The 19,770-nt window shown below is 40.1% G+C and overlaps 3 protein-coding genes and 1 long non-coding RNA gene across 6 annotated transcripts in view; 2 read left to right on the plus strand and 2 right to left on the minus strand.

Annotated features, from left to right (window-relative positions):
• The window catches only part of LOC108574422 (carbohydrate sulfotransferase 11-like), a 5,423-nt gene extending 2,710 nt beyond the window's left edge, over positions 1-2,713 (plus strand). For all 3 annotated transcript variants that reach the window (XM_017937020.1, XM_017937011.1, XM_017937028.1), the window contains exons 3-5: positions 1,304-1,591; positions 2,232-2,467; positions 2,548-2,713. In XM_017937020.1, coding sequence (XP_017792509.1) covers positions 1,304-1,591; positions 2,232-2,467; positions 2,548-2,713 — 690 coding nt within the window. The remainder of the gene's footprint in view (positions 1-1,303; positions 1,592-2,231; positions 2,468-2,547) is intronic.
• Positions 2,714-5,710: 2,997 nt separating this feature from the next.
• LOC108574527 lies at positions 5,711-6,427 on the plus strand. The gene is made up of 3 exons (XR_001891419.1): positions 5,711-5,893; positions 5,983-6,147; positions 6,298-6,427. It is a non-coding gene; the product is annotated as an uncharacterized LOC108574527 (long non-coding RNA).
• A 1,280-nt stretch (positions 6,428-7,707) lies between these two features.
• On the minus strand, positions 7,708-11,221 carry LOC108574207 (sodium channel protein Nach-like). Its single transcript, XM_017936746.1, has 9 exons — positions 10,559-11,221; positions 10,269-10,485; positions 9,939-10,196; positions 9,515-9,656; positions 9,359-9,436; positions 8,840-9,067; positions 8,590-8,756; positions 7,966-8,069; positions 7,708-7,883 (listed from the first exon to the last, which is right to left on the minus strand). The coding sequence occupies exons 1-9, from the start codon at positions 10,821-10,823 to the stop codon at positions 7,708-7,710; spliced, it is 1,635 nt and encodes a 544-aa protein (XP_017792235.1). The 5' UTR covers positions 10,824-11,221.
• A 273-nt stretch (positions 11,222-11,494) lies between these two features.
• Positions 11,495-19,770, minus strand: LOC108574517 (cAMP-dependent protein kinase catalytic subunit PRKX). The gene is made up of 5 exons (XM_017937129.1): positions 18,784-19,770; positions 14,815-14,977; positions 13,730-13,993; positions 12,416-12,746; positions 11,495-11,850 (listed from the first exon to the last, which is right to left on the minus strand). Exons 1-5 carry the CDS (start codon positions 18,872-18,874, stop codon positions 11,704-11,706), a joined length of 996 nt encoding a protein of 331 aa, XP_017792618.1. The 5' UTR covers positions 18,875-19,770; the 3' UTR covers positions 11,495-11,703.

Here is a 19,770-nt window from a genome sequence, read left to right on the forward strand (position 1 = left end):
ATAACGTGGTGAAAAAATACGAGTAAGAAGTGTCTGGTTCCGTTAATCAGTCGCTGGTTAGTTTGGAATAAGAAGCACGTTGAGGTAGGTTTTTAAGGTCGTAGGAAAGCAATGTAGTTTATCTTTTTAGAGCACGAGTTCTTTTAAAAATAGGTCTTTGATCGAACCGCTTCGTGAGATATAAAGTTCTTCTACAAATTGAGCAATTAACAAGTTTGATACAAATTTATTTTCATTCATGATTTATACAATTTGGAAAAGTAGATTTTTGCATAAATTCGAGCGATTGAAGTGTCTCGTGAGATATAAAGTTCTTCTACAAATTGAGCAATTAACAAGTTTGATACAAATTTATTTTCATTCATGATTTATACAATTTGGAAAAGTAGATTTTTGCATAAATTCGAGCGATTGAAGTGTCTCGTGAGATATAAAGTTCTTCTACAAATTGAGCAATTAACAAGTTTGATACAAATTTATTTTCATTCATGATTTATACAATTTGGAAAAGTAGATTTTTGCATAAATTCGAGCGATTGAAGTGTCTCGTGAGATATAAAGTTCTTCTACAAATTGAGCAATTAACAAGTTTGTTACAAATTTATTTTCATTCATGATTTATACAATTTGGAAAAGTAGATTTTTGCATAAATTCGAGCGATTGAAGTGTCTCGTGAGATATAAAGTTCTTCTACAAATTGAGCAATTCACAAGTTTGATGCAAATTTATTTTCATTCATGATTCACGCAACTTTGAAAAGTAGATTTTTGCATAAATTCGAGCGATTGAAGTGTCTCCTGACGTATAAATTTTTTAAATGAAATAAACAATTGATAAATGTAATACAAATTTATTTTCAATATATTTCACAATTTTGTTATTTTTAAAATTACATTACAATTTTTTACTTTTACATTTTACGATTTTGTAATATATTCGTAGTTTATGCAAAGAAGAGCACTGGTTAGAATTCATTTTTAAAAATAAACGAGGCTCGTGTAAAGAATTCCAGACACGTTAGAAAATGATCGATAGAAGAATGGAAGATTTCGTAACAACGGTGAAGTGTTGGCCAAACACAATAACGAACAATTTAACAGCACTTAATATATTATCTTATCTAAATTCTGATTTCCGGTCAGCAATTGCAACATCTCCAGCGCTAATTCATATTGCACGGTTGAAGGTGCTTTCGTAACGCGTGTTAACAATCCACCGCATCGAACTTTGATTGGCAGTAAACGCATTACCATAGACAATATCACGTTTCCGTTTAAAAATCGTTGGATTGTTGCGCGGCAGGTCGCCTGTACGAACTGGAAACGTGTTCTGATGGTAGCCACGGGGAAATGGCCAGGTAACGATCCTATGGAGATACCTGCCTATCAAGCACATTCCCCAGGTACCTTCCTCAGGCTCAGTAACTACACTCTACCTGAAATAGAACGAATGCTGGCGACTTACGACAAACTGATAGTCGTCAGACACCCGTTGGAAAGGCTGTTGTCTGCCTACAGGAACAAACTGGAGGCGAAACACGAGAAGAGCTCGAGATACTTCCAAACTCGTTTCGGGAAGAAGATTATCAGGGTATTCTTTAATTTTTATAAGCTTTCTTCTTTTTTTCTTTTTGCATGGAAAAGAAATTTCGCGAGATTTTTATTTTTAACTTTTGGCAACCTTCTTTTCTTTCAGAGAACAAAATTTTTTTCTGCTTAAAACCTCTTTTTTCCGTAGAAAAGAAATTTCACGAGAATATTTTTTGCAGAGGTAGAGGCGTAATGTTAATTTCTGTAACCTTCATTTCTTCCACAGAACAAAAATTCTTTTCCATAGAGTATGCTCTTTAATTTTTCAAACCTTCTTTACTTTCATAAAATAGAAACTTCAGAAGACGATTTGACGATTTTTATTTGAATTTTTGCAGAGATATAGGCACAATGCTAATTTTTGCAACCTTCTTTTCTCCCATAAAATAGAAATTTTAGAAAACGATTTGACGATTTTTATTTCAAAATTTTTGCAGAGACATAGGCACAATGCTAATTTCTGTAACTTTTTCTCCCATAGAACAAAATTTGTTTTCCATAGAATACATATTCTCTAATTTCTCAAACCTTCTTTTCTTCCATACGGAAGTTCAAAGTACGAAATTTGCAAATCAAACAAAAGCTCTATTTCCACAGAAGAAAAATTTCACGAGAATGTGTTCATTTTCAATTTTTCACAGAGGTACAGGCACAACGCTACCGAGGAATCCTTAAGAAAAGGTGACGACGTGACGTTTCGAGAATTCGTCGAGTTCGTCACAGACGATTCGTCCAACGAGACACGAAACGAGCACTGGAAGCCGATATACGAGCTCTGTCAGCCGTGTCTGGTCAATTATAATCTCGTCAGCAAATACGAGAGCTTAGTAGAAGACGCCACAGAGGTACTGGAACGAATGGGCGTCGAGTCAGTCAAGTAAATTCTTCAAAAATATCTCTCCACCGTATCAAACGTTCGAAAATCTCCATATTTAATTCCACCTAAATTTTCTACAGTTTTCCAGCGAAACCAGCGAACAGCGAGCCAACAGCGAAGAAGCTAGAGAAATACTACTCCACGTTAACCTATAAACAGCTGCGAAAATTGGCGAATTTGTACAAATTAGACCTAAGGTTGTTCGATTACTCACTGGAGGACGTTCTAGGATTCTCTCTGGCGTGATTCGACGAGAATTCTCTGGAAGAAATACGCTTCTAAATCGCGATACAGACGCGTTAACGGTTAAATAGTCTTAAGTGTTTGCGCGGTTCTCATTGTACAGGCGTTATTGCTATTCTCAATACGCTCGGACCGGTTCGCGTGCTCGATTCGGTTACGAGCCAAGCATAATCTATTGTACTTATACACGTATAGCCGTTAATTATTATCCGGTTGTGTGTCGAGGAACAAAGAGTGTCGAAGGTACCTAACCGATCGTTTCGAGAACGTTCAACACGGATCGTTACAGTCCAGTGTGGGAAAACTTCTTGCCTCTTCGTCGCTCTTCCTCTCTTTTTATCCCTTTGCGCGCGAACATGTGTCTAGAATCTTTAAGGATACATAAAAACTGGCTGTATCATCTGTGCCAATGGAAACATCTGTTGATAACTTTCTCTTACGAACGTGATCTTAGGATTTATATTCCGTTATTTACGCAGATGAATTTTGTCTTTTTCTCTTTATTTATATAGACACTTTCGTTTTAACAGCTGTACCTTGGTAATTTCTACACGACTCACGCCATACTTTGCGTACCTACTTTTATAATTTGATCGTTAAGTCGGTCGATAGGATGTTTACTTTAAGTTACCACAGTCAATTGTACACACTATGTCGCGGACAGAAATAAAGAAGTATTTTATAGCATTGTGTTGTTTCTCACGTTTAGGATTGACTTGTCAAGGATTGATCACGTTTCTCATTGATAACCTGTCGACGAGGAAAATCTTGCTACTCGGTATACGCGGTCACGTGTCTTGCGCGAGTATTACGTAAACGATGAATCGCGAGGCTCAGATTGGATTATGTTCGCGGATTGTCCATTCGCGAGGTTAATGTTTGCTTTACGAGTTAAAATTGGCCGAAGGCCTGAAAATGATCGAGTACGTTAGCGTGGTTTAATTAAACGGTTTAATCTCGCGAACAGCCTTTCAGTTTTCGGGACGAGAATAGAGTCAGAGCCATCGATCAGATCGAAGGACTGCTCGCCGTTAAATGCTGTTCGAGAGGAATCGATTTATAGATCTGTTTATCGTTCGTTTTTGGTCGTGTTAAGAAACTGGCAAATGCGTTAGGCCGTTCCGTCAATTTACCATGGATTTTCCATCGAGTTAAAATTACAATTTCAATTTACATTTTCCTATTTTACGAAACAACGTAATTCCTCTTTTCGTTTTACATCTTACCACTTTCATACAGATCTGTTATCTCGTCACTGTTAAATTTTATTGCATTTTCGATCAAAATATTCAGTTTTGGCACGAATTTCGGGGACGATCTAATAAATTCGAGGAATTACACTCTGGACAGTGTTTAAATCGATATAAATATTAAATAATCACTTTCACGTTTAAAGTTACCGTTTGGAATATTCCAGAATAACGTACCAGAAATTAGCAAATGAATTCTGCAACGAATTTCGCGTAGAAATCATTCTTAACCCTTTAATTCGAACAAAACATTGCATGTACAATCTTCCGATTCACTTATTTTTATCAAACAAGCGATCCAACGCTACAAACTGGTCCTAACTCACCAAACAACTCGCTCGTAAATTAATTACCCACTAGAATTCGCGAAAAAACGACCGATCCGCGAATACACCCGTACCTCGAATAAAAAGGCAATATTATTCTTAAAGTAGCGTTTGTTTGCAACGTTCGGTCGAACCGAGGGTGACATTAGGGTGTTTTCCATGAGTCACCGATGTTTTTCTCGGTGACAAAAATTTCGTATTTCTGTGGCATTCGGTCACGTGGGGAATATTGTGGCGCCGCACGTGAATTCTGTCACGATTCCAAGTTCGTCGCGTGGGCGATCTTAGGAGCAACTTTCGTTTAAAAATACCAATCGATTCCTTTTGGTCTGTCGACCGCTGGGTGACATCGGCCGTCCTCTTCTGTCACGTTATAATTAAATTAACGCCCGTCGTTCTACGGCTGGTTTGCGCTCTATTCACCGTAACGAGAGCACTCGGACTTACGCACGTTTCGTCCCGTGCGTCACGAATCTCATTAATACGTCGAACGATTAGCGTAATTTGTAGGAAGGTGTAGCTCGCACGTAGCGTGATTAATTTACGCTAGTTTGCAGTAGTGCGAGAAGTCTCGTTAGAGAAGAGACTAGAACGATTCACCGATGTGTCATTGCTGGTGAAAAAAATCTTCTCGGAATTACCATTTCGATGTTGATTTCAAGTAGAACCGTAGAAGAGTGTGAGATCTGTTGTTTGCAACTTGCTGGAGGAATTCTGAATCGGACGTTCTTGGAAGAGAACTATTCGATAAAAGTCCCGGTAAAGATTCTCGGTAAAGTGGCGAAGAGATAATAGTGATTTTTCCGGATAATTCGAGTCGATCTTTAAGTAAACAATGTAAATAATTGTATTAAATAAAAATTCTAATTAATGTTTTTATTTTACAAATTTGTGCCCTTCCGTTTCACAATTTTCCGCCTTCTTATTAATTTTGGAAATTCCATTTTTCCAAACACTTTGCTCCCTTTTCTTTCTTTAAGATAGTATTCAAATCCGAACATTGACTGTTCGTGTTCTCGAATGCTCTCTTCAAAACACTCTCTGTTACAAAAAAAATTCCCAAAATCCTTTGCATCGAAACGTTTTTCCAAAACTCCATCGCCTCCTGTCGATCGAAAGATCGCCGTCCAGCCGGCCTTGAACCCCTGATATGATCGCGGAGTCAATCGAAAGATCTTTTTCCACCGAAGCTGTATCCAATATTCAACCGATGCTTAATATAACTCGAGGTGGCGGAACTTGTTGGTTTCGCGGCAGTAAAAGACGGTGGTGGGACCTGGTCTACCAATCCTGGATCAGAAGTTACAAGGGAAGGTGCAACGATCGAATTGGTGGGGGATACTTCACACGGTTCCTGGAGGAATTTCGGGATCGTCGTGTATCTCGTGGATCCTGCGTTGAGTGATCTAGTCGGAGATCGGACGCAAAGTGGCGCGGTACATTTTTGTTCGATCTTCTCGTCTCTCCTCGATCTCGCATTCTCTACGTCCCTCGATCGATCCGTCACAGTATCTTCAACTTTCTCGAAAGTTACACGGAAAAAGGAAAGAAAGAAGCAAGGAAGAAACCAGAAAAGGAAAGAAGACACACAACGATTGATATTTTAGGTAGGATTTATTTCTCAGCTGAGAGAATCACTTTAAACAAAAGAAAAAAAGAGCATCGTGATCATATTGACGTTGACGACTTGCTTCAGTGTCGTGAATCATCCACCGTGAAATATCGGAAAAATGCCACAGGCAGCCCACGAAACGAAAAACATCTTAACAACGTACTTCATCTTGATCCTCCTGCTGATTTGCCTATGGTTACTCTACTCGGGGCTGTTTTAACCAACGAAACCAACACATTCCTCGCCATGGTAAGTTCACATCGTCGTAGACAATGCATCGCTTGTTTTCCATTGTGATCGTTGAAATCTCCGCGACAATGCTGGCGTTCGGCCATCACGCGACATAATACACCACTCTCTGCGAACCCAGTCAAATCTTCTTCCCTTTGCTGATTGTAGGAGCGAAGTAAGAAGCACGAAGGGAGAAATAAGTTTCACGTCGACAACCGGATTATCCCCTTCGATCGATCACACGACAGGATACATATGTATACCAGATCACCACCTCTTTCGTTCTCTGTGCGTTGCTTTGAAAAATTCGTTGAAAAAAATGAACGAGACCAGTGTAATACCTTTTAAACTCTTTCGCAACGTGTTCGTATCGCCCTTTCTCTCCACGATTTTCTGTATATTCTGATAATAGATAATAGATAATCGGGCGTCCGAGAGATGCTCCTATTTCTAATAAACCGCAGCTCTCCGTGAGAAACGTGCAACGTTGCGTCCCTCCTGGTGAACGTAAAGAAAAGGCAAATGCATTACATACGCCGGGAGTTACTGGGAAGCACGGAAACTTGGGTAGACGTAAGGAAAAAATAAATCGCGAGATAGAAAACACATCTTCGGGGTACATGTACGATGGTTAAGAAACACGTGGGCGTATCTTCGGTCGAAAATAGAAAAGCGATGCTTCCAGCTCTCTTTTACAAGCCAGCCTGAAACACGTCCGGCGTACACAGAACTAAATCGGTATTTTCGATAGCACTTCCGAAAATAGACGATATGAACGTCGTAAGTAACTCTCTTGCACACACGCGAGGAGATCTATCGTGTAAAAGGTGTACCAAATAATTTCCACGATTATTACGCAACCGATATGTCTGCATGCTGATGTTGATTCGCGTGGATCGTATTACCGATTCGTCTTCGATCTCGAGAGTCTCGAATACTTTTTCGCTTATAAATAGAAATACCGCGGGAAGGAACGTCGATCTCTCCCTTCCATTTTTCTTTCCTCGAACGCCAAACGTGATATCCATTTGAATAAATCGGTTCTCTCTCGTCCGGATTTCACGTTCCACGTATATATATATATATGTATATTCTCGTCTCGGTTGGAAGCTGTTTCGTTCCTATCGTGTTACACGCTCGCGAGGAAAATTAATTACGCGGAGCCAGGGGACGCGCGACTTCCGGTTTCGTGACACAAGTGCGCCTAACCGAGATGGTAATTAACTGTCGTCGCGGTTGTTCCTTTGGGAATTAAACAAGGTTTCCTGGGTGGACTCTCGCGATCAAAAGATGCTGGTACGACGAGCGAACGACGACGGAACTTCAAAGAGGAGAGACGGTAAATATTTTTACGAGGTAAACGCTGGCCTTCCTTCACGGTGGCGTTCCAGTAATCGCTCGAAATAGATCGAATTGCTCCAGATTCTTGGTCAGCCGAGGCATGTGCCGTGTTACACAATAGAACCTGTGTAACGAGTCGTGTCGATCGAAATTATCGAGCTCAGCTGTTGGAAAAGTTGACATGTTGCAGGGGTTTTTTTCTAAGCGATACTCGAGGGAAAGGTAATTTAGCGGAGATTAATAGACGTAACGACGTCTGTTCGGGGGATTTTCGTGGGGTATTTGCTTAGTTTGAGGTTCCGTTTTGCAGCGCGAGCAAAGAGAACGACAGAATAGATAGGCGAAGTAAACGATTTCTATGAGGCTGAGGAAGCTGCATCCGAGGAACAGGCTGAATATTCCGCCGATTGACGCTGGAATAAATGGTGGATATAATTAGAACGAGAAACGGTTTGATTGTTTGCTAAGAATTGGAAGGTTGGTTAAAATTGATACCCAAGAGGTAAGTTTTGTCAGCCGCTGGGAGTGTTTCCAGTATTTGGTAGAATTGAGAGTACATGTAGACTCTGACGGTGGCCGTTCCTTCTGTCCTTGATCTACTGCAGAGATATATTAATATTACACAGAGTGTTCTGCAGTTGATGGAACAATCGCGAAGGATGTGATTCTGCGTGAAAAAACGAGTCGAAAGTGTATAATAAAATCTTATAGAGAAAACCTTCCTTTTCGAGAAAATTGAACTTAAAAAGATTCGGTGTAATGTCACATTTCGCGAACGAATGGTTTACACGAAAAATAATATAAATCTTCTGTGGTTAAAGAAAAGAAATCGTACAGATTTTCGAAGAATTGAAATGCCAAAATATCATATCGTTAATCCACGATTCTCTGATTCGAAGATCAAGATTTTAACTAAACAAATTTTTAATAAATGCATTACCAATCCTTAGAGCGACGTTAATACCGCTTATTAGAGCACTCGCGAATACTTAACTTCAATTTTCTCAAAAACCAAGCTAAGAAGAAATTTTATTCCACATTTTCGGCTTCTTTTTTCACGAAAAATCATTCGAATCGTTTCCTTCGAAACAGTGTTATCGCAGAAATGACAAAACTCACGAGAAGTTAGCTTTCATCAGGGGTATCGAGTTAGGCAACCCGTTGTACTCCACGTCTTCGCAAGGGACACCGCAGGCGCAATGGAAATTCTTATTTTGAATGTCCTTCGCGACGCCTATGTAGATCAGGTTCTTTCGAATACACTGCAGGCCATCTAGCTCGCAGTGCTAGAAAAATTGATCGATGTGCGACGATCTCGAGATTCGTGTTAAAAAATAACGTTTCACCAGAGAGAATCTACGATATTTACTGGGATGTCGAAGGCTTCAGCTATGTGGTCGAAGATGAACGGTACGCATCCGCAGATCTGGATCATGAGCTTGATTCGACAGTTAACGTAACAGTTCGAGTTTCGATAGGCGGGAAAGTATTCCAAGGGGTTCTCCTTGTCCGTGAAACAAAGGGGCACTAATTGGTTCTCTCTGTTGCGATGGTGAAAACCTTTTGGTTTCACAATGCTCACCGGTTTTATGGGGATCTGTAACGATAACACTGATATTTTTCTTCTTTAGAGCACGCCTTCTCATTTTCTGCGCATTCTTCGATTAGTTGAACTTTTCTAACTATTTCTGATCATTTGTGCACTTGGTTCTGTGTCTCAATTGATTTTTCTGGTAAAATAAATGAATAACAGTGATCGTATTCGTCGGTAATGAATTATTTAATGTTTTAATTCGGTATTTTCTTCAATGAAACGAAATATAGAAACAGAGTATAAGTGAACTTTTAAAAAATTTTGAAAATTTCTGAAATAGCGTTAACAAATCACCTCCAATTCAGTATTCGCTCGCAAAATGTACGCATTAGAGTTGAGTCCTGGATAATCCATACTGTGATGTGTAAGTATCTTGTTAAAAGGAGACAAAAAATTGAATTTGCATTCTGATTACCCAATAATTACTACAAAATTGTAATTTCCTAGTACCATTATGCCGTTGGTATAAGTGATTTTCATAAAGTCTTCTGTGTTATCCTCGACAGCAAACATTTCCTTATCGATCACCAGTTTCAAACCACTCCATCGACCGAAATCGGGGGAGCTCAGGAGCTTCAATTTTTGCTGTCCTCTTCGTTGTTATCAGTAAAAAGATATCAAATTAAACAACATCCTATCAACAACGATCTCCCTAATTTTTCGAATATTACTAAAATTTTCGGCACAGAACACGCTTTCCACTATCTCACCTTTTCCTTATCACATTTTTATTGCATATAGAAAAATATTAGCTTGTTTATTAAAAAATATCGTTACTATTTCTATTATATAGAAAAATATTTCAGAAAGATTTCTTTTACATTCTGCACCCGGTGTCTAAAATCAGCCGTGCCGAAAGCGTTAAGATACTTGCTTCTCCGCTCCTATGTACTCGGCGAGGCGATAATTAAAGGAGCAGCACATCCCGTAAGCGCTATGTGTTGCCTCCATGTATTTATTGCAATCTATACGTTCAGCACTCCACCAGCAGGACTCAAACATATTCGCACAGGGTGTTAAAATCTTGAGAAAATCAGGCACCGTCCATTTGTTCACGTTCAAGAACTCTTTCAATACGTCGAAGTGTTCAAAGCTCTTTACCGAATAAGGATGAGTCATATGGTGGCCATATCTAAATAAAATTTCGTTCAATTTCATCCATTTTCACTGACAAACATTTCTATATCGTCTTTTCTATACCCACTGTAACAAATGTAACAGAACCTCTCTGCTCACGTTCTCAGGCACGAAACAGTTCTCCAAAATGGCGAGGCTCGTTTTCAAAGAAATCGGCGAAATTGGACAAACCGTGACTGCAGGAAACGGCGCCTGATAAATAGGAGCTTCGAACGTTTTTATATAAGTATTAGTTGGATTCTGATTGTAACGCTGGAGAAATTGTACCACCATTAAGCTCAAACCTGAAACGAGGCTGCGTTCAATCGTCTGTTACAGCTTTATAAGCAATTTTTCAAGTGGAAACACGACAGGTACAAACGAAACAGGTCAGTATGGTGCAGGTCCAGAGGATCTTCCCAGGAACTCCGACTTTAATGCCTATTTTACCGAAATACTGCAAACCGTGCACCGAAGTGCTCTCCAGATAATCGTTCAAAACGTCTCCCGGAGTCGGATTTTTCTTACTTTTCTCAGGGAAATTGTTCTCTTTCCTTGGAAGGTTTACAATCGATCTCACGTTAATTCTACCTGCTGCTTGCCTCGAGAACTTCTGATTTCTTCTTTGAAACGCTTCAGACATGATTCACCGGTAATTTTTTTACAATTAAAAAGTCTCCCCGATTTGATTGCAATACTTTCTAGCTTTCGTGAAGCTCGCGATGGGATACTGATTTAGTTCTACGTAGAATGCCGCGTTTTATCGAAGTTCAGCAGCGTAGCGTGTCGCTTTTTCGCACAAATTATACATGAACTTGTTGAAAAATTAATGAAACACGAGTGGCGTGCACGTGGAGCGATTCTATCGCAGTTAATCACATACTGAAACGTCGGCTTTTGCTACCGAATACAAGGTTCACACAGCCAGGACAATAATTCTCGTTACTGCCACGGTCGATCAGTTTGAAATTTAAAAAATTCACGATTTAATTCCGATCCGATACGCATCGTACACATATATACGATACGTCGTTTACAATACTTTACACGTTTCTTACAAAATTATACTCATTTTTTCCGTCAACAATCGCTTATCACGCATTAGAAGGAACATACTGCAGTAGTCGATCGATTCGTCCACGATTGGCTCGCGGTTATACTATCTATAATTTATTTACAATTTCTTTGAAACATGCGAAGAAGAAGAAGAAGAGAAAAAGGAACGCCTAAGCCCTACGCAACGAGTATAAATAAATAAACGATGCACAACGAGATAATAGAGAAAAAAAAAAAAAGAAGAGAAATGGTTCGTCGCTATGTACAAAAAGTTCAGCACAACTTCCCGTTGGTTGAACGTGATAAAAAGCTCGCTCGATTCTATACACATCACAATGGTTGTTAGGTCTGACCGACGATCGTCAATCCTAAATCTTGACACGGAAGCTCTTCGTAGTAATTTACGTCAATGCGCGCGGGGGTTTGGCACGGTTCGAACGTGCGAATCAATGTTCATGGCGTTTCTTTCAGAAATCTTGAAACAGAGCCAGTTGTTCCGGCGGCAACGGAGGCTGGGAACGCCAGTCGGTTTCAGGATAATCGTCGAAGCAGCTTGGATCACCTGGCGCTTTTACTCGCGGTCTTATTGGGGGTGTTAAAGCTCTCTGCGGCACCTATTTATAGAAGAAAGAACGGTTTCAGGCGAATCCTATTTTGTGGAAGAATTTTAAAGGGGATAATTTTAAACTATTACACTTTCCTCTTTGGATTTCGTTCAATTTTCGATTGATAAACATTTGGCCTATATGAGTCGATTCGAGAGGGAATTCTTCGGGGTACTTCGATAACAGTTTCGTAATTAGAAAAGTGTACTTCTATTAAATTTGAAGATCAACGTGAGAAGAAATTGTTCCGAGTTCGAGTAATTTTGATTGGAATAATTTCAATGGCAGCTTAAAAATTTATTTCGGTAACAGTTTCAAAATTATAAAAAGAAAATTCTATTTTTGTAAATTTGAAGATTAAAGTAAGATTCTCGAAATTATTTTCAATTCGAATGATTCTGGAGTAATTTTGATTCGACTAAATTTCACCGACAGTTCCAAAATTGATACTCCACAAATTAGAAGATAAAATGATACTCAAGAAATGGTTTTCAATTTTTAAAAATTTCAGTTTAAATAACAAATTTGAAGACAAGTCACATCGAGAGGAGAGTAATTGGTTAATCAAAATTACCAATGGCCACTCGACTAATTTGAACCAACGATGCCTCTTAACGTCGTCAGCTCCTTGTCTCATATTTCCCAGCCTCTTCGTTCTGTCGGCAATGAGAAGCTTCTTGATCAGATCCTTGGCGATCGGGTCCATGTGTTTTGGCCACTCTATCCTGCCGCTCAGTATTTTCTCGTAGATGCCAAAAGGATTATCGTCGAAGAACGGCGGAAAGCCGGCCAACATTTCGTAGATTAGAACACCGAGCGCCCACCAGTCCACCGCCTTGTTGTGCCCTTTGCTTTGAATTATTTCTGGTGCCAAATATTCAGGCGTACCACACAAAGTCCACGTTCTACAAGCACAACAATCGTACAGGATAATTAATGCCTAGTTTCACCTTGTTTAAATTCATAGCCCGCTTATAAATAATCTACTTATAAATACGATTCCGGACTTATAAATATCGATAAATTACAGTCTATCGTGGAAATAAAATAATTATGTCGCGTGCAGTCGCGTCGATGCATCTATCGTGTGTTTAAACAGTAACGTTCGAGTGGTCGATGCGTAGATACGAGTGAAAGAGACCTTCTAAGTGTGATACGATCGGAGAGGTGTTGGAGATAATCATGATTTTAGAAAAATTGCGTTTCGTAGTGGACAATTCTTGCTTCTGCGCGTCTCTAGCCTTTTCGTTTTTTCTTTGAATTAATTTGGGACCTCAGGCGAGGTCCATTTCGGCTATTACTATGCAAATGAAATTTTTCAGTCGCAACTCTTTATGCAGTGAAATTTGGTAAAGTGATTAATATTTCTGTACTTGATGATTGAAAAGAAATTATAAAGACTGCAAAATTTCACACTGGATAATGTTAACTTCTGTGTACCTCTATTTTCTTTTATTTAAATTAATTTGGGATCACAGACGGGGCCCATCGCAGCTACAAACATATTCACTATGGAAATGAAATTTTTCAGTCGCAACTCTTTATGCAGTGAAATTTTGTAAGGTGATTAATATTCCTATGCTTGATGATAACTGAAAAAAAATTGTAAAAAGTATAAAATGCTTCGAATTTCACACTGGATAATTTTAGTTTCTGTGTATCTCTATTTTTGCTTAAACTAATTTGGGACCTCAGACGAGGTTCACTTCAGGTACATGTATATTTACTACACAAATGAAATTTTTATGTTACAATTTTGTATACAGTGCAATTAATGGTAATCGAAGTTCAGACTTCTGCAGTGAGTATTTCCATCGGAATGGGGAATATTCCCATTTTTCCACGCTACTCTTACTTCACGCTTATTCCAGGAACGAGGTCCTTTTACCTGTCCGTGAGTTTCTTGGAGAAGCCAAAGTCTGTAATCTTCAGGTGGCCCTGGCTGTCCAACAGGAGGTTCTCAGGCTTCAGGTCCCTGTACACAATGTGTTTGCTGTGCAGGTATTCCAAGGCACAGACGATCTCCGCCGCGTAGAAGCAGCTGGTGGGCCCGGAAAATCGGCCAGCTGCTCTTAAATATGAGAAAAGCTCGCCACCGGCAACGAACTCCAGTAACATGTACACCCTTGCCTCGTCCCTTCCGCTCCAGAGCCTGAAACGTAGCTGACGTTACCAACCGTAATAGTCTACGAAGAGGAAATATGACTGTAGAAGAAGATGAAACAATGGAGAATTGTTTCTTTCTAAAATTAAATTCGCGATTCTTTTTCTCTTTCGTTCCTTTGATTTATCTCCCGTGGAAAATTATTAGGCTCCTCTGTGCTCTGAAATATCGATGTTTCTCGCCGGTCTTTGTCTTCCCTCAGAATTTCTATTTTGGCTACTTTACACGCAATTCTACTGTGTAGCTCAAAAGCTTGGAGCGTGCGGATGAAATGTTACTTTATTCTGGTGAAAGTGTACACTTAATTGTGATTAAAAATAAAAGCTGTAATTGTGAAAGTGTTTTTCTCGAACGAATCCTACCTGTTGCTTTATGACATAATTTCGGTATTTTGGTAATTAGTTACTCAATTGTGGGCTTTTCTTTATCTGAGAAGAGTTCAATCGGATTACAATCCCACTTATTTTAATATTTAAATGCAATTTTTCTGATAAATCTACCAGGCGACCCGAACTTTACAGTATTTTCCCTCTTCAATTTTCATCACATACTAAGTATCAAAGGGTCAACGCCCTTGAATAAAGCGTCGTTCATAAATACAACAAAGAGAAGTATGCAATTTTCTAACTGCGAAACAACAGAGTTCACGAAGAATTGGTATCACTCTCGTCGTCCTAAGTTACGCTTTCTTTTCCACAGATCCGCGTGTTCGCGTTGGAAGCAACAGTTTCTTCACCGATCATAACCAACGAGAACATTGTTATACGTCTCGATCAAAGAGGAGAAAGGAGAAAGCAAATCCGACTTACATGTTCACGATAAAGGGATGCTTGACCTCTTTAAGCACGGTGATCTCGTTTCGTACGTGTTCCACTTGCTTCAGTCTGATCACGTCCACCATGGAGAGAATCTTTAAGGCTAACGGTGTGCCTTGATGCCTGCATAGTACTACTCTGCCGAAGGTACCTGTGCCTGACAAGAGAAAGAAGCATTCATCTCGTCGGTAAATCGTATAATTCGTCCGTAATCGTACTTGACTGTTACTACGTCCTCGTGAAACCTCTTTGGCAATGCAAATTAATTAGTTGTCGATGATCAACGCTATCTAGGATAATTGGTACAGTGAGAATTTTATTTAAAAAGAAAATTTGCTCGTGTAAATTTATAAATAATAAAAATAATTTTCTTGTGAATACCATCGCGATGGAAACTCGGTGGCTTTGAATCAATTATGCGAGTCCAGTCGGAAAGAATTCATTTCTACGCCTAATATTCGGTTATCCCATAAGTCCCTTCCGAAAGCGAAGAATATTTGAATAAAAATCGAAGGAAATACCTCAGCGAAGATGTAACGATCTAACCAAGAAACACTTTGTGGAATGAGAAGGCACTTACGTTATTTTTCTATCAAATTTAAAGGTTCGTTAGAAATATCCATCTAGATTACAAAATTCGACGCGAACTGACACGACGACCTGCTAAATATAAGGCACCTAAGTGCTTTTCTATCAAATTTGAAGGTTCGTTGGGAGTATCGATGAAAATTACAAAATTACAAAATTCGACGCGAACTTACGGTATGACCTAATACATTCAAGGTAATCGAGAGACGCCGAGGAGAGAAAAAAGGGACGGACGTGTGTTATCGATGATTCGAGGCGATGGTTAATTATCAACGCTCTCTCTAGTCGCATAATCCCCCCGATTCACGGTCTATTTAATGCACTTTCCCACGAGAATGCAGGTGACTAAAGTTGGTCTGCTCGACGTACCACGACCAATTAACGGAACAGCGATGGCCGCTGCTGCGCCGGTACGCGGTCCACGACGAAATTAACCGGCAAATTGCATCGTCCATCCACGGACGGCGTTTCGCGTACACAGAGAGGCGTCATTATAAATGCGACAAAATTGGCATGCAGCTTTGGAATAAGGGGCGATACCGTGTCGCCATGGGCCGCGTAACGATCGCGGTGACTGCCAGCGACAGCTGAGAACAGGTGTCAATGATAGAACGACGAGCAGCTTCCGGTGCACGGACTGCTTTAAATAATTCCCTCTACCAGTCACTGCGAAATTTATGTAATTCACCGACTCCTGAAGGTCTCCGATTGTTCCGCACGAGTAAAAAAAAAATTGGACGCTCTTGAGCTTTCAATTTTATGCGAGTTTGATTATCGAGGGTAGGTACCGTTTGGCTGACGTTTCAGAATAGACAGTGTCTCGAGGATCTCCCTTTTGTATTTATTCCTGTGTCGTTAGATTTCAAGATTTTTATATCGCTAAATTCGATAAATTTTCACTTATCAAATAAGCACGCGAATATACAGTGCTCCAAAGATCTCCTTTTAGATTCAATAAATTTTTACTTATTAATTCCTTTCGAAGTTAAAATAAACACGAGTGTATACAGTGGTCCGAGGGATCTCCTTTTTATATTTATCCTCGTATCACAAAATTCGATAAATTTTCACTTATTAAATAAGCATGAGAATACACAGTGCCCCAAGAGACTTTCTTTCCACATTTACACTTTGATCGTTAGATTCAATAAATTTTTATTACTCCGTTTCGAACTTGAAATAAGCAATCTTTGCAATTTTTCATGGAGTCAGTGAAAAAGACACAAATATTGCGCGCCAAGTTAACGCGAACTCTCCAAAAAGATAAAAATTTTCCAGTATCACCTCAAAATAGGAAAAATAGAAATTTCAATGGTCACACTTTCATATCTCACGTCAAGTTTCTCAGTATTACACTCGATAAGAGTGAAAGTTACGAAACACCCGCTGCAAAAACTTTAAATAGAACAAATTAACAATCCCACGCATAATTATCCCAATTTTTTCCACTTAGCTCGAGCAAAGTACGCATGAAACGCCAAAAATATGATCACGACTTCAAAGCTATCTCCATTTTCTCCAATCTAAACCACTTCTTATCTCACAAATGACTAAATCTCTCATTGGAACGTTTCGAAGACTGAAATTCTCCAGCGGGAAAGGAGGAACGATGAAAAAGGGAGGAGAGACGGTGTCAGAAGGGGTTAATATTTCGTGCGACACCGTTCATTCATCACACGAGCGGCTACTTCGCTCGAATTACGGTTGCGCCCCGGTCCTGCTTCTCTCCCCGTCGACACGCTGTGTTCTTTTTTCTTCTCCCGTTCGGACACCCGAGAGGAGTTTTGGTGTTCGTCCAAAACTTGTTCTACGTCTCGGCCGCACATCTGTCCTGATCGATCTCCGCTTTTACGCGCTCCTTTACGACCTGGCTTCGTCTATACCGCCGATCCAAGTAAATGGAACGATAAAGGATTGATGTGCTCGCTAGGGATTTATTTGAACACCGTTTATGTACACGTGTGTCGTGTAACACGGCTATAATATCTCGCGTGTAATCAGTCCTTTCGTACGGGAAAATTAACGATAGATTGTTGGCACAACGAGACGAAACGGACGATTTTCTTTATGATTTGACGCGTTAGTCAGAGCTGCGCGCACGGTTTCACAAGAGGAGAGAACGATCGAAAAATCAACTACGAAACACCTGCGGCTCGCTGATCCCGTGCAACTTAACGACCAGTTAAATATACACTCCGCGGCCTCTCACTCTCCAGTGGCCCACTTCCTCGATCGGAGAGGGTAGTTCGACTCTTCTCTCTGACATTTTCTCGAGGAGGCGAGGCGAGAAATATTTCGACTCACGGTGGCCAGAGATTTTTGGAAAAGTTTGATTTTCGAGTGGATGCGAGACGATTGCATCTGACTCTGTTGAATTTCTGGTAATTTGATGAAATTGATACGAGAAATAAACTGTGTTAACGGAAAACATATTCCATTAAGAAGTGAAATATTGTTCGTTTACGCTCACGAATGATGAAGATACCGAAGATAATTAACGTTTCAGCGAGACCATAATTGCTTGCTTTCATAGAGAGAGAAAATGAGTTAAAATGGTAAATTGCGGAGAAATTTTAGTTGGAATAGATCTTTTTATAACGAGTGACTTGATGACTAAAAAATTTGGCGACGTAGAATCGCGCGATGTGCGATAGCGATATCAGTATTCTGAGGTTAAAGAACATCCTAATTCGTGCAATGAGTTCTCTCGTTGACTGCCATAAATCATCAACGACGCACGTGGCACAAAATGCGTTAATATTGGATTGTCCAGAAAATTCGTAGTAATTTTTAATATTAAACAATAACTTCTTTACTCTGCTCTACAATCTTTCACCGTCTTTTCTGCGATTTGAAAAATTCATTTTGGCAAAAATTCTGCTTTTCTTCTCGTTAAAATCGAAGTTTCCATGGAACAATTCTTTCAGACTATTTTCTCCATAAAAATCACGTATCAATGTCATTTTGATAAAAGAAAAACATCGAGTATCAGAAACCTACTCTATTTTCTTCCATTTTCGAGACAGTCTAACTTCGAAAAAAAATTAGCAATTATGTCGAATAAATTTTCAAAATTACCCGAAGAAATAATCTTTCGGAATATGTAAAAATTTCGTATATTTTCATACAGTATGATTTGTTACAAGGTGCTTGAGTCATCACCAATGAAAAATCGCCACAATCTTGCCGAACAATCCAATGCATAAAATCCTCTCGACAATTGAACGGAGAGCAATTGTTTCGCGGAAAACTTTCGAGTTGAACGATTGTTCAGGCCGCTAAATAACCGTTCCATCGATAGGAATAGAAAGCTCTGATCTCCTAGTGGGAATCTTTGCCAGTGAAAGGCGTCAGGATGAACCTTGTCTCGCTCACCTATGGTCTTGATGATCTCGAGATCGTCGACGTCGTAACGCGGGGAGTCCTCCTGCGATCCTTCCTCGTCGGACGTCGTGTCCCCCGACATGCTTCACGGGCTACTGTTGTCGACGATGTACGGGAGAAAGTCGCTGATTTATTTCCCTGTGCGCTCGTGGACACGTGGAAAGAAAGGAAACCCGGTTCAACGATCCACCCGCGATATTCTTAGATCGTCTGTCGACTGGTCGACCTCATATCTCTTCTCTTCCCAAAATCCTTTTCGACCACCACTTCCACACAGTTCGCGGTTCTCTTCGAGAAAAGAAACTCCGACCGACACGCGATTATTTCCAAAAAAGAAACTCGAATTCGACGAAAAATCGGACACGTGAAAAACGCGGGAAATTTGAATCGTCTTCGCAACCTACCTCCGTGATATTCTACGGAACTACCCTTTTTTTTTCCCCCGCGACGAAACACTCGGTGAACAGCAAACGCGAACCTTCCACCGGTATATTTATCGCGCGCGTCGCTGTCAACGACCCTCTTTTCTACAGTTCCTCGCTCGAAGCGGTGAAAATGTGTGCGTTGATTTCACAAGTGTCATTTACGACGGCGAGCGTGCACCGTGAGAGGCCTCACTCGACGAGACCGACAGAGACAGATAGACAGAGAGCGCGGGCGAGAGAGACAGAGAGAGAAGAGACTCGTTTCCTCCTCGTTAACTTTATACGCAGGTTTGTACGTTCGAACGTGGTGCACGTGTCGCGTGTTGTGTCGTCACGATTGCAGCTCAGCCGCTTTCCAACTGGTCATCCTTGACGTGTGTTTTCGTCGAAAGGCGGAAAAAGAATACCTCTCCGCTAACGTGTCTTTTCGTCTATCGTCGATCTCGATACTACTTTTCACACACTGCTTCTCCTCTCGACGCGATATCAGAACGAACAACGTCGACTGTATTTACGAGGTAAGGTGAAGAAAAAAATCTTGCTCCGATTAATC

This window comes from Habropoda laboriosa, unplaced genomic scaffold (genome assembly GCF_001263275.1).
Source record: "Habropoda laboriosa isolate 0110345459 unplaced genomic scaffold, ASM126327v1 scaffold46, whole genome shotgun sequence".
In the NCBI taxonomy this organism is placed as follows: Eukaryota; Metazoa; Arthropoda; class Insecta; order Hymenoptera; family Apidae; genus Habropoda; species Habropoda laboriosa.

Coding starts and splice junctions, on each gene's coding strand:
- LOC108574207 (XM_017936746.1), bottom strand. CDS start 10,823: ATGTCTGAAGCGTTTCAAAGAAGAAATCAGAAGTTCTCGAGGCAAGCA. Junction 9,437..9,514: donor CTTATACCAACGGCATAATG/GTACTAGGAAAT, acceptor CCTTTTAACAAG/ATACTTACACATCACAGTAT. Junction 9,068..9,358: donor GAGCGAATACTGAATTGGAG/GTGATTTGTTAA, acceptor TTATCGTTACAG/ATCCCCATAAAACCGGTGAG.
- LOC108574517 (XM_017937129.1), bottom strand. CDS start 18,874: ATGTCGGGGGACACGACGTCCGACGAGGAAGGATCGCAGGAGGACTCC. Junction 13,994..14,814: donor CATCCCTTTATCGTGAACAT/GTAAGTCGGATT, acceptor GCTACGTTTCAG/GCTCTGGAGCGGAAGGGACG. Junction 12,747..13,729: donor TCCAAGAAACTCACGGACAG/GTAAAAGGACCT, acceptor TTGTGCTTGTAG/AACGTGGACTTTGTGTGGTA.